Source organism: Zalophus californianus, chromosome 4 (genome assembly GCF_009762305.2).
Source record: "Zalophus californianus isolate mZalCal1 chromosome 4, mZalCal1.pri.v2, whole genome shotgun sequence".
Classification (NCBI taxonomy): domain Eukaryota; kingdom Metazoa; phylum Chordata; class Mammalia; order Carnivora; family Otariidae; genus Zalophus; species Zalophus californianus.
Window position 1 is genome coordinate 70,044,261 of NC_045598.1, and position 15,118 is coordinate 70,059,378.

At 33.1% G+C, this 15,118-nt stretch overlaps 1 protein-coding gene across 11 annotated transcripts in view; it reads right to left on the reverse strand.

Annotated features, from left to right (window-relative positions):
* Positions 1 to 228: 228 nt before the first annotated feature.
* The window catches only part of TTLL7 (tubulin tyrosine ligase like 7), a 151,443-nt gene continuing 136,553 nt past the window's right edge, over positions 229 to 15,118 (reverse strand). For 10 of the 11 annotated variants that reach the window (XR_003516795.2, XM_027575269.2, XM_027575216.2 and 7 more), the window contains one exon: positions 229 to 5,002. Coding sequence is in view for 9 of the 11 variants with exons in the window: in XM_027575269.2 (XP_027431070.1) it covers positions 4,882 to 5,002 (121 nt within the window). In the remaining 2 variants the exon portion in view is untranslated. Of the gene's footprint in view, positions 5,003 to 8,071; positions 9,063 to 15,118 lie in introns of all 11 variants that reach the window. The other variant, XR_004820044.1, reaches the window with a different exon arrangement.

The window sequence follows — 15,118 nt, forward strand, 5'->3', positions numbered from 1 at the left end:
CCAATTTTGTTTACTCGTCCTGACTTTAATAGCAGTAAATATTATCCCCATAGTGCTATTGCTGTCTGTACAGCAGAAGAAAATTACTGTGAAAACATATTTCATCACCTGAAAGCTTAATTAGATCCAGTCTCCTCTACTACTAAAAAGTGTGTGTGTGTGTGTGTGTGTGTGTGTGTGTATGTCTGTGTATGTGTAAGACAGAAATAACCATTTGATGACATGTTGTTGCTTTCTTATGTTAAACATTTTTTATTATAGTAATTGAAATAACTTCACCATACAGATATCACATGCTGAAGCATGACAATGCAATATTAACTGCACACTGTGTTGACATTTCAAGCATATTTTCTGTAACAACATTTGCATTCATATACAGGTAAGTAAACACATGGGGATAATTTGAGTCATGATTCATGGTAGCAAATGTATTGCTTTCAAGCTAATCTTGAAACCCGGAATCAACAGATCTATTAATAGTCGATATTGTAGCACGGACAGTGGTAATTATATGAACCAACCAGCTCAGGACCAAGAACTGCCATTGTTAACCTTTGAAAGAAAAATATCAGCATTATCTGATTACTTTTGCAAGTCTTCGTATTAACTTAAAAAATATTAGTCTATTGAGCAATGACTGTACCAATAGTTTTCAAGTTAGTGGTGGGGATAAAATAAAAGTTTTATGTAGCCCTTCTTAGATAATACAGCCCAGTTAATGCAAAATATGTTCCCTGAATAGTTTTTCTTCAATATACCATATACCCACTTATGACAAGGCAAAAAATCACCAAAAAGGGCAGCAATCTCAAAGACTGCAGTAAGTTTTAATATACCACTTTTGGGTTGCAAGACTGTTATTTGTAGCCATGTATCGTGGTTCAAATAGTCTAGACATATGTTTTTTTAGGCATAGAAACTTGGTTCTTAAAAGTCCCCGCAGACAAACTGAACTTGATCTAATAACACATTTTATCTAAGTTTTATTGTTTCTGAGGTAAAAATATACCACCATAAAATGCAAGGAAAACCAGTATCTAAAAGGCAGGATTGATCCTTTCTGGACTTTGTCCATCAAAGGTCAAAACTTCAAAGGGTTAAAGTGAAGAAGAAGAAGAGGAGGTGAAGGAAGGAAAAAAGGAAGAGAGAAAAAGCTGTGTAAGGAATAAAATTTTGATCATGCGTGTATTTCCAAATTTTTTATTTATTTGTAAATAATATTAACCCAAAATATTTAGGTAACTAATTCAGAACTTGAAAACATAAGTTTCTCAATTTAAAGAGAAAAGCCAATTTTCAAAAATCATTAGATCACAGCAACACAACTAACTGAGGTTACACTTTTTATTGCTTAACCCTTAGAACCAGGTAAACTAAGACTCAAAATGTAAATTATCATCACAGAACAGAAAAGGAAGGAATTTTCTGTCACTCATCTAGAGGTATTTGATATTATGTTTTAAAGAGAACACATTTAAGAATGAATCAGTGCTTTGCAGAAACCTAGAAATAATAGAGTTTATGCAACTATCAATTTTTTGGTACATTTGAAAAGGTCAAATATGTGTATATTCAGATTTAAAAAGAATTTTTATGTAGAATGGCTTTGACATGCTAAAGATGAAAGCATTTGGATGAATTTATATTAACATGTGAAATTTCAAGTTAGATAACAAAATTCTATAATCATATGCTTTCCAAATTAAAAAGAGAATTAGAATGAAGTCCTTAATGTCTAGAAGCCTCTATCAACTAGTTGCTAGTAAATATTACATGAAAAGAAAGTTGTGTTTTTTTGTTTGTTTGTCTGAGTTTGGTTCATTTTAGTTTTGGGGAGGAGGAATTAGTAGGCAATTTTTGTGTATTTAGACCTAAGTTAGACATATGAAAAAAATCTGTATAAATCTTTGCGTCTGGCAGAGGTTATTTCCATATTTGATCCTGTTATAACTTCGTTTTTATACATGCAAGGTAAGTGAAATGCTAGTAAACTAAAATTTGTTGCTAGTAAAAATAAACATAATATGAATCACAATAGTTCCTTCAACAGATTACATAAAGCAAATGGTAACTAATTACAATGCTGGATAATTAAAGTGAAAACAAATCTGCCATCTCATACCATGTTCATAGATGAGATTTAAAATAAAGGTTGCTTTTTTATATAATTCTGGAAATCATTGCAATCATATACAGTTCTGGAAAGCATTCTAATCTTAGATTTACAGAATGAGTAGGGATATGTTTTTTTACAACAGAATGAAAATACACTTTCATCTTAAGTAAACCAAATTCCCTATTAAAAACTCCTGGTAACATCGAATAACTTCTGAAGTTTTTCAAATAAAGTTAGTTTCTCTCCTAGAAGAGAGAATCAGACCCGTACTATCACTTATGTTGATATGTTTCCACCTTATCAATAAAAAATTTATAATAAAAACTAAGGAATATTTTATACCTCTAAAACATTGCTACGGCCTCTAGAGACTTTCATGGTTTACTACTGAATCTTCTCTTCTTAGTTTCTCATTAGGGAATAAGCACTTATAGCAACCATAGTCCACAGCATACCAGGTAGTATATATAAATAATGAGCACATGGCTTTTATTCACGATTTAATCACATCAAACTAGATCAGTATAAATATGCAAATGTCAGCAAGAAAACTCTAGCGCTCAAAAAAAGCCAGATCTAAGTAGCTAGATAAATGAAATTTGTTCATTAATTAGTTAGGTAGTTTCACACATTTTAACTTATTTTTCAAAGGTTCTTAAATTGTGTGTGTGTGTGTGTGTGTGTGTGTGTGTGTGTGTGTGTTTTCTGGGGGGAGAGGGTTCATCCCCATGTTGAACATTCTTCTTTTTTGTTTTAAATACAAATTTCACTCTTCTATCAATAAAGACAGAAGTCCCAAAGCACCTACTCTAGCATACTAACCATTTTGATTTAAATTAATGCAAGTGAGTGACCAACAAACTGGATAGAAATCATATACCAGACCCTTGAAATTATGTCTCATTCATGGACAAATCATGAATTTAAAAGAAACATTATTAAAAATACTTCATGAAAAGACCTACTTGTTTATTACTCTTACAATGATTTTGCAATATCCCAATTTTTGCATTATTTATTCTAAGAAATCTGTAAAATATTTAAGAATTCACAAAATGGAGTCACAAACATTCAGAGTTACACTGTAATTCCTTTTATCCTGATCTTATCCTCTTTTTCCCCAAAGACAATAACAAATTCTTCTTTGGGATGCATTTAGCAAGGAAATGTATCTATTGGAATATAGATGTTAGGTAGTCATAAAGAATCAAGTAGTGATAATTTAAGGAAAAACCTATCTTAGCCTGTCACAGCCTCAGAATATGGCTTTAAAAGCAAAATATATCTAACTTACAACTTTAGGTTGCCAATTACCCTTTTTGCAAATTAAACTAGGACAGTTTGCTTCTCTCCGTTCTCCTGCTTTGGGGCCATTTCTTGATTTACTGGAAGTAGTTTCTAGGACAGTAAAAGGTAAAACATTCCTAAATTTTTCCAATAATTAGCATCTGTGAAAAAGTAAGATTGTTGGGAGAAGTTTAAAGAAACTTCTAAAAGATGAGTATTGTAATTTCTAAGGATTTCCATGTCAGTGATAGTGCTGTTTATATTTTTATGGAAAACTGAAAGCTCACTCATTGTTTTTGAAACTATAAGCAAGAAAAGGAAGTAAATTGCTATGAAATGTATGCATAATAACTTCAGACACAAAGAAAACTTCATCCTGTTTTGATTTTAGAAAATTCTCAAGGGTACATCCATGACTAATAATATCTAGTAATCAGAATCTTCTATTTGCAATAATTAGATTATTTTCTATGCTGCAATGTGAAACTGTATTAGATTTTACCATGTAAGTTGGTCTCAACATTAAGAGACTTCTAAAATAAGTATGACACATTATCCTATAACACCAAAATGAGTTTGAAATGTCAACTGTTCTTCTTCTGAAGAACAGAAGAAATTGTATTTGACCATACGCACCCACTGGAGATATACTTTCCAAATAAAAGTGAATGGTATGAGATACAAAAATCAGATGGAAAGATTTTGTTATTAACATCATTTTCTGTTCCTTTATGTGACTCCCAATGAAAAGTAGAAAATAAAAGCTAGTTTACGTTTTGTTTACTTGTAACCCACTGGATTGTCTTCCATTTTGGATCACTATATGATCTTACTAAAGCCTTACTGAAAATGTACATTATCACAAGTAGCTAAATTTCCACATAGAGGAATAAAAACATTGGGAAAATCAGGTTGAGATTTTTATAGTACTCTGAAGTGTGCTACAGTAATGATAAACCCGTTTTATATTTAATCCTATCATCAAGCAACACCAGGCTTCTAGCTTTGTTTTTCATTTTAAATGGCTACTATATATAAGAGAATTAATAAGGTATTATACTATTAATGCTTTTTCAAGTCAAAAGTAGTATTATCTAGAAAATAATTTAACACTGAAATGGGATATTCAAGATCAATTTTGTTTTATATACTCTGCAGCAAAAATAACATTTCTAGTAGGAAGGTATTAATTATAAACCTAGCAAATTCTAGACGTTCACATATTTGTGTAAACAATTTAATGGTTTATTACATTTCCAGAAAGGTTAAGTCTTATATCCAGTTTTCTGCTAACTCTTCTTTCATATATGGTAATAAATATATATGTTATTTGAGTGCACATGTATATATTTTCACACATATATGTCATATATACATAAAACAGCACTTAATGGTCACTTTCTTTGCATGTTTACATTGGAGGGAAAAAAATGAATTGCTATTATGCATAATCCATGGCAATCTTCCTTTCTGTTTCACAAATGGCCATATCGGGATGTAAACAAAACATTGGAGCGAGTCATTCCAGGTGAACTGTATTTCAAGGTGTAGTTTGGTGTTCTCATGAAGAATTGTGTACTTCCTGGTAATAAATACCTACAAATGACAGTTAAAAAATTATACTTTACAAACAAGTTAATATTAACATCTCTCACTAAAGTGTTCTGTGGTTAATTTATATATGCTACATGAGAAACAATACTATAACAACAATGCATTCTACATTAAAAAAAAAAAAAGTTCTCTTCCAGACTGAGGTGGGAAGGTGGAAGATGGCCATAAAAGCCTCACCTAAAGAGCTGAATATAGATGCAACATATGATCTTAGTATCCCAAGACATCCCATAAAGAGCCATTATACTCACATGCTAGGAAACTATTTCCATAGCTCATGTTAATTTGAAATTCATCATTAATCTCTATAAATAATATGTGAAACCAGTCAAATATTTCTTAAAAACATGTGATATGAGAATTTGGCTAGCCACATCACCAATAATTGTTTGTTTCAAGGATGTTGGAACCATTAATTATAATTTAATAATATTTCATCAATGTATTATGATTATAGGTAATCTAAGAGAAAAAGTTAAAGACTAAAATTCATAATTGTAAAATTTATATTCCTAGACCACCTGGTTCTTATGATAACAACACCAAAAACAATCATGATTACAGGTTACATGCAATCCTTACAGCCAAATGTATTTCAGAATACATGAATTTTCCAGATTTTAGAATGATAGAGTGTATATACTACATATAACATAATATCTCCATTGAGGCCTTGGTGCAGCATCCTGAAATCAAACCATTAATATTTCTGTAGTGAGACATATGAATACTCACAATAAACAGATGAAAACAACAAATAACTTCATGTCAATTCAGGTCAGGTCAGATTTGCCAATAAAAAGTTACTCTTCCTTTCTTTTTAGTTTTCAGAGATTTGAGAATAAGTAACTATAAATAAGAATGTGCACCTGTATAATTTGTTTCTCTCTGGAAAAACTTTGATTAGCATTAGGCCACTCCAATCTATATATCTAGAGAAAAATGGAAATCCACAAGGAAATCCACATGAGCAAAAGCAAATAAACATTATTATTAAAAGTATAAATCTTGGTAATGACAAGGACATGCTATTAAATCAGGACAAAGACATCTATGAGGAATTTCCAAAACCAGAAATAGCAACAGAAGGAGATTTGAAATTTTTGAAAAAACAAACAATGGCAGAGCATCAACTCATTTATTTCTTTCACTTTACATTAGAATCTTCCAGCAACTGTCATATTTCCATAGCTACACAACAAAACTGAGGGCTAAGAGTACCATCAGCTACCTATCCTACATTAAATAATGTTGATACTACTATACCTCCATGCCAATGGAAAGTTACATTTTTAGTTGTGTTATATGAATTTTGTAGAAGAATATGAATTCATTATGATCAAGCTACATACGACATTCAGATTAAAATGGAAGAATTCTCCATAACATCCATAAACATCATTTTATCATGAATTATCTAATAATATCTTCTAAATCTATTACCTAGTATCACAAACTATAAATAATTGCTCAAATCATTAAGTTAATAGAGCAGTAAAATAATACACAACAAACCAAATTAAATCAAAATTGCACAATGGGTGATGAGTAATGAAACAATTGATTTCTCACATCACAGATTATTTAAATTATTTTCTTAATATCACTTGGGTAATTTATATGGATTAATTATTATGTCAAGAGCTAGTGGAGTCATGATGATTAATCTGCTATCTTCTGTCATGAAAAGGCTCCCTTCCTACCTAAGGCAAAGGTACAGAAGAAAATAAGGTGTTTGATCAAAATCCACTACTTTTTATTAGTTGAGAGTTATTCTACCTTCTATTGAAAATGCATTCTGACTATACTGATAATTATCAGAGTAAACAATAATTTCTACCAACTTCCTTTTGAAGAATTTCCAAGCAACAGTTACTGCTGACAGTACTATAACATTCACCTATCCTTTTGAGTTAAAGATCTCCAGTCCACAGAGGAAAAATAAAAGCACAAAATCCAGGGTTACAGCTAACCTGTATTATTTTATTTAACACTACGTAATACTTAAGTGTTTTCTATGTGCTCAGCACTATTCTAACTGCTTTACAAATATTAACTCATTTACTTCTCATAACAATTCTATACAGTAGGTATTATTGTATGTTTTTTATCGATGAACACACTGAAGCATACAGGGGTCAAATGTCTTGCCCACAGTTACATAGCTAGTAAATGTCAGAGCTCGGACTCAAACCCATGTGTGCCAACTCCAGAATCAGTGCTCCTAGCAGCTATACTATATTGTCATTTCTCTGTATGAATCTCAGTTTCAAAACTAATGAATACAATGATTATACTCATTTTTTCAAAACTACAAAGTATAAAATAACCTAGAAAGTAGAAAAAGATTATACATCCACAAACCTAAACTTTTTAAAAGAAGCAGAAAAAGCTAAAATGAAACTTCTGTAAGAAAAAAAGTTCAGTATAAACTAAAAAAAGCATATGAAATTACATTGGAAGAAACACTTTGTTTCCCTAAAGCAAGTGCTGTGGGATATTTTAAAGCATTAAAGGAAACACAATGGATTATTTGCCTTAATATCTCCATTAATATCTCTTGGGAGATCCCTTACTAGCTGAACATGAAAGATTATTTTTGAAATGTTCTTTGCAATGAAATTAAATAATACAATTTGATTGTTTTTAGCAAGAAGAATATCTCTGGGAAGTACATTTATAGACTATCTATCTATCTATCTATCTAAAGAGTTTGCATTAAAGCACCAAAAAATGCGAAAAGTTTACAGCTTTACCTTTATTCTAGCTTACTTTTGATGTACAAAAATAGCTAACTTGTAACTAATAGCTGAGAAATACCTCAGACTACCCTATTTGCTTTGCACATGTACCCTCACTCCTCATCACAGAGGCTAGGTGTATACCTCACATATCCATCACATAGACATAAAACATGCATTTGTCCAATTCCTACTTGATGTAGAATTGGTCCGTCATGTACCAACTTATTACTGACCATGGAGGATCTCTAGAACATGAACATTTCAAGACCAGTAGGGAATTAGCCTTGAAAACGCAAGCTACACCCACCTTCTGAGATTTTCCTGGAGTAAGATGAGGACCCCTGATACCCCCAAAATAAACTCAGCTTCCTGGTTTGGGAACAAAGGTAAATAAAGTTCATCATAATATTTATCGTGTGTTTTAAATTTTTTTCTACTGTGGTATAATATATATAGCATGAAACTTACTAGTTTTATCATTTTTAAGTGTACAGTTCAGTGCATTAAGTACATTCACAATGCTGTGTAATCTTTTTCATCCCAAACAGAAACTCCTTGCCCATCGAACACTAAATCCCCATTTCCTCCTCCCCATTCCCTGGTAAGCTCTATTCTACTTGCTGTCTCTATGAATTTGTCTTCTCTAGATACCTCATATATAGTGGAATCATATACCATATTTGTCCTTTTGTGTCTGGCTTATTTAATTAGCCTGCTTTCAAGGTTCATCCATGTTGTAGCATGTGTCAGAATTTTATTCTTTTATATAGACTGAATACTATTGCATTGTATGTCTGTATCACATTGCATTTATCCATTCATCTGTTGGTGGACAGTTTCCACCTTTCGGCTATTGTGAGTAATGTTGCTATAAACATTGTTGTACAAGCATCAGTTTGAGTCCTTGTTTTCAATTCTTTTGGGTATATACCCAGGAGTGAAATTGCTGGGTCATACGGCAATTCTATATTTAACTTTTTGAGGAACTAGCAAACTTTTCCATAGCAGCCACATCATTTCACATTCTGAGATAGTGAGTGCAGTGCACGAGGATTCCAACTTCTCAATATTCTCACCGACACATTATTTTGCATTTGGGGGATAATAGCCATCCTAGTGAGTGTGGATCATTCCATTGTTTTAACTTTGATTTGGGCTAGGGGTTGCGGGAAGCTCTAGTTTCAAGGCCCACCTCTGCCATAGCTAGCAATGTGGATTTGGAGAAGTCATTTAACCTCTTCGGGCCTCAGTTTTCAGTTTTCTCATCTGTGGAAAGAGTCCAGTAGTTTCTTCCATGCCTAGTTCACAGAGTATAAAGCGAATGAAATAGTGCACAAGGGTGAAATATTATTTACGTGTTATGAACATCAGCCTCACAAGGCAAGACCATACTTGTTCTGAGAGAGATGTTTCAAGCTATCACAGCCTGGGGCCATAATGGTACCATGTATTTAACTCAATTGTAAAGTATAGTACGCATTTGAAATTGCATAAAACATAAATGTCCAGCTTCATGAATATTATAAAGTGATTACTTGTATAACTGCTGCCCGGGTTAAATAACAATATTCCTAGCACCCCAGCGCCCTGTATTTCAGCACCCTCCCTTCTTCCCAGTATCTTTCCCATTTTTTTATAGAGTGCTCATTTTTTTTCTTAGACTTTTGTGGGAGTTCTTCTTTGACCTAAGAATCTTATATAGGTTATAAATGGGTTGCAAATGCCGCCTTCCATTCACCGACTTGCTTTTTCACCCTCTTAACAGGATCTTCTATGGAATAGATATTCTTAACTTTAATATAGTAAAATTCATCATTTATGATCTGCACTTTTTGGCCCTATTTTTTATAATCTTTGCATACCTCAAAGTCATGAAAATATTCTCCTGCATTATCTTCTGTAATATTTAGTTTTGCCTTTCACATCTGTGTAGTCAAATCATTGGAGATGATTTTTGCATATGGTGTGGGTAAAATCAAGTTTCTTTATTTTTCATTATTATTTAGAAACCCAGGTGTCTCAGCATCATTTTTTAAAACAAATTTCTTTTTCCCATTTGTCATAAATCAAATGTACCTCCTTTTCTCATAAATCAAGTCTCTATATACGCCTGGGTCTACTTAGGACTTTTCTGAATGGTTTCATTGGTCTGTCTATCCTTTTGACAATATTACACTTAACTTATTCTTATTGTCTTAACTTATTCTAAGTCCTAGTGCACTACAGTTAATAAGCCCTGCCATTTTATTTTTCTATTTCAAACGTGTCTTATCTATTCTTGGCCCTTTGTTTTTCTGTATAAATGTTAGAACAAGCTTTGGTCAAAGACTGTGCCTCCCCCCAAATATTTGTTGAGATTTATACTATGGTTACATTGCATTTAGAGATGTTCAGAACTATTTAAGAGCTGACATTTGATGATATTGATCCAAAGATGTTACATTTTGCTACATAAAAGTCTTGCACATTTTTGTTACATTTATTACTAAGTATTAACTATTCTTTGATGCAACTGAAAATGATATATCTAAAATTTCATATTCTTGCTGTTTGCCGTTGATATAGGAAAAATATAATTGATTTTCTTATCTTGACTTTGATTTCATTAAACTTGTTAAATTTACTTAATAATTTATCTGTAGATTTATTTAGATTTCTACGAACACCATCATATCCATTAGTTTCAGTTTAGTGCCTTTTATTTCTTTTACTTGCCTTGTTGAACCAACGAGGACCACTACTACAATGTTAAATAGAAGTAGTAATAACAGGCAATCTTGTCTTGCTCCTCATCTCAGAAGGAAAGCCTTCAACATTTCATCATTAGGTATGTTTGTTATAGGTTTTGGGTAGTTATTCTTCATTAGATTAAGGAATTTCCCTTTTGTTTCTAGCTTGCTAAACATTTTTTAAAAACATGAATATATACTGAATTCTATCAAGTGATTTATCTGTATCTTTTGAAATGATCTTTTATTCTATTAAAATCACATTGGTCACTTTTTAATGTTATTGCACCCTTTAAATTGATGCAGTAAACAGAAGTTGGTCACAATACATTATCCAATTTAAAGTTCCGGGTTTATTTTGCTGGTATTTTATTTAAGACTTCTGCATCTATGTTCAGGAGTAACAATGAACTTTCACTATCCTTTGACATATCTTGGTTGGTTTTAGTATCAAAGGTATGGGAGCTTCATTAAACAAGGTGGAGGATGTTCCCTCCTTTTCTGTTCTCTGGATGGGTTTAACAGAATTGAATAGTGAAGACCTGTGAATCTGGAATTATCTTTGTGAGAGGGTTTTTAATTACTGATTCAATTTCTTCAATAGCTAAGACTATTTAGTATTTTCTATATAGGACTTTCTAACAAGAAATTTTGTCATTTTTGGTAATGTGTTTTTCCAGGGATTTGTTAACTTAATCTAAATTACCAAATTTATCAGCATGAAATTGTTCATATTTTCTTATAAAATTTTCAATATTTGTAGGTTTGTAGTGATGTCTCTATCTTTGTTCTTTTTTAAAAAATTATTTTATCATGTTATGTTAGTCACCATACAATACATCATTAGTTTTTGATGTAGTGATCCATGCTTCATTGTTTTCATATAACACCCAGTGCTCCATGCAGTACATACCCTCCTTAATACCCATCACCAGGCTAACCCTATCTTTGTTCTTGATGTAAACTATTTCCTCTCATATTCTTGATCAGTCTCACCAGTTGTTTATCAATTTTATTAGTATTTTCAAAAACACATTGTTGGCCATGTTGATCTTTATTCTGTTTATTATATTATTAATTTCTGCTGTCATTTTTATTTCCTTTCTCTATATTCTTTGGGTTTGTTTTAATGTCATTTTGTCACTTTTCAAAATGGTTGCTGATGTCATTTAATTTTTGCCTTTCCTCTTGCCTAATATGTTCATGTAAGTCTACAAATATGCCTATAATAATGATTTGTCTACATACTACAATTTTTTGTTTGTAATATTTGTGTTATCATCCAGTTCAAAATATTTTCTTGTGTCCATTATGATTTCTTTGATTCATGAGGTAATTAAAAGTATATTTTTTTTATCCTTCCAAAGTATGGATATTCCAATTATAATTTTTGCTTTTGTTTTCTAGCCTAATGGCATGGGGTCAGAAAAAAAAAAACCTCTGTATGATTTAAGTCTTCTGACATTGGTTGAAATATGTTTTATTATTATACTATATGATAGACTTTTATAAAAGTTCCTGGTGTGCTTGGTGTGCTATATATGTATCACAATACATATACATATATATATATCAAAATCTCCATCTATGGTTGTAGATTTGCCTACTTTTTCCTTGTAATTCTGTTAACTTTAGCCTTGCAAAACACTGGGAACACTGTTACTCCTAGGAATCTAGGATATTCACCAACATCCCCATCTTTGGCAGGCCTTGAACTCCTACTTTTTCCCTTAGGCCCATGAGTCTATCAAAAGTATTACTCAGTTTATGCTGTGAATTGTGCAAGACAGTTGAATCACAGATCTGTAGCTCTGAAACAAATAATGCAATATATGTTAAGAAAAAAAAAAAAAGAAGATAGCAGGAAGGGAAGAATGAAGGGGGGGAAATCGGAGGGGGAGACGAACCATGAGAGACGATGGACTCTGAAAAACAAACAGGGTTCTAGAGGGGAGGGGTGGGGGGATGGGTTAGCCTGGTGATGGGTATTAAAGAGGGCACATTCTGCGTGGAGCACTGGGTGTTATGCACAAACAGTGAATCATGGAACACTACATCCAAAACTAATGATGTAATGTATGGTGATTAACATAACAATAAAAATTTTTAAAAACAAGTATTACTCAGTTTAACAAGCTCTCACTAAGTACCTGATTAACACTCTAATGTCTTCAAGCAAGGTTTTGATATTTTGTCTAGATTTTCTAGTTGTCATTAAAGGGAGGATTTGTCCAGATCTAGGGAGGACCCCGAAAGACCGCCCCTCTGGCGCACACCCTGGCCCACCTGCTCGCCCGCACATCCACTAGTTACCTTCTATCCCTGGGAGGGGGGGAAACGGTCCCTTCGCCTGAAACCCACAGGTTCAAGTCATGAGGGACGGACGCCCACCTTCCTGGCTGAATTCCTTCCCCCACCTCTGAGGAGGCTCATTCTGAAGCCGAGGGCAGACACACACTATAAACCATACTCCATGAGGGCAGAAACTGCATCTGTCTGTCTAGTTCCAAGCTGTATTTCCAGTGCCCACAGGAGTTCAATACAAGTTTGTTGAATGAATGAATGAAAGAACACAGGTTTCCTGCCTCCAGGGCTCCAGCTCTCTGAGTAAAAGCACAGCTTTCTCCCTTCATCTCCTACCAGGAACCTGGATGGAGGTTAAGGAAATGTGAAAGTGAGATGGGGAGCCTCCTGTGAATGAGCAGGAGGAACTTCTTGGCCACTGGCACAAACATCCAAAATTGGGTTCCAGTCTGTGTAGGAAGAAGGGGATCCCACCAGAGGGCCTGTGGCTTTTCCCCACCATCTGAGGGGCGCCTGTCTGGCTCAGTCAGTGGAGTGGTGGACTCCTGATCTCCACATTGTGAGTTTGAGCCCCACATTGGGTATAGAGATTATTTAAAAATAAAAGCCATAATAATAATAATAAAATAAAATAAAAATAAAATATTTAAAAATAAACAATAAGTAAAAAAATTTTAAAAAAAGGGAGGATTTGTCCAAAAACCCAGTGCTCTATTACCAAAGGCAGAAGTTTGAACTCAGTGGTTTTTAAAAATGTTTTTAACCATGAAACCCCTTGTGAAATGAGCTTATATGGAAGTTCAGTACATGAAATACAGAAACACAGAGATGTTGATGATACAAAGTATTTGGAGATCCCAAAGCTTCCCAAATAAGTATAGTTAAAGTATGGAGCTGGTCCCAAGAACTCTAGTTTCATATATATATATCATATATATATCTGGGTTTATTTATCAGTTTTACTTGCTTAGTTATGAGTCTACCTCTGAGAAATGGCTTTCCACTTGGTATGCCTATTAAGTTATTATTTTTCTAAGACTTCAAGATTCAAGGTTACTCTGTTCCATGGCATGGGTGGCATGTATACCTTAAAGTCTCTTTAGAAAGATCATGCAGATCTTTGGTCAAGGTAAATATGGTCCATAAACTTCACTGATGTTATCTCTATTTTCTTCTCTTTTAATTTTACAGATAAATTACCTAAATATATATCTCCTCATAAAGTATTTAGGTATACCTCATATATTATTTATATTAGGCATATATATTAATTTATAAATATTAATTTATACTTTATTAGGTACACTTCATAAATGAAATTTATCTATCTATTAATAAATATCAAATTAAGTGAATTCTACATATAAAGTAAAAAGCTATAGGTTCCTAATTGATAAGGGAAAGAAAATATGGCCAGTTTTCGCATGTTTTTAAATTAATGTGACATTGACTTGGGTTTTAATAGCTAGATATTTATTTCTCTCTCCTCCTTGTGTTTCCAAGTAGAAGAATTTCCACCAAATTTCTGGCCTTTTACCAGAAGTGAGTTATCTGATTTTCAGGTTTAAAAGAAGGAACCAGGTACGCTTGGCTCAGTCCCTTTCTCTTACTGGATCAGCCTATCTGCAGAAAGGATGCATTCTTACTAGCTCACTAGCCAACACTAACAGAACTAGACTTTATGGGGTAGTGTTAGTGGAAGATTTGGTTTGATCTAGCTCTGCCCATGATTGGATCAGTACATTTAATTCTAGAATTCAATTTTAGAGAACTCACTTGGCTCAGATCTACACCATTGTCCCTCAGTGTGGCTTTACTCAGTAATGAAGCTACATCCTGATGATCATCTGTCTGAGTCCTACATTTCTCTCTCAAATGGTTCTGAACTTGGGCAGGAATAAAGGGTGTGTTTTACTAACCCCTCTCCCCCCAGAATGCTTATAATCATCATACTGGGGTTATACTGAGCATTTATCAGAAGTCCAGAACTCAAGATTCCAGAGTAGGAATATCTCTTCTGACCACCAGAAAAGGAAGAAAATAAAAAGGCCTCACACAATTGTAAGGTGTAACTTCTTCCTCCAGAGTGACCTCAGTCTGTTTTGCCCACCTACAAAAATTACAAGAGCCTTCAATAGAAAATGTGTTACAAAATCTATAATCGCAAGAGTAACATTGAAGAGTTTGAAACCATCCTTCCTAGACTGAAACTTAAGATTTTCCTGATCATGCTCCCAGAGTATATCACTCCTTAAAGTGAAACCACCTCATTTATATGCTGTAATGTCTTAATGATGACCATCATTCTTTTAAATCATACG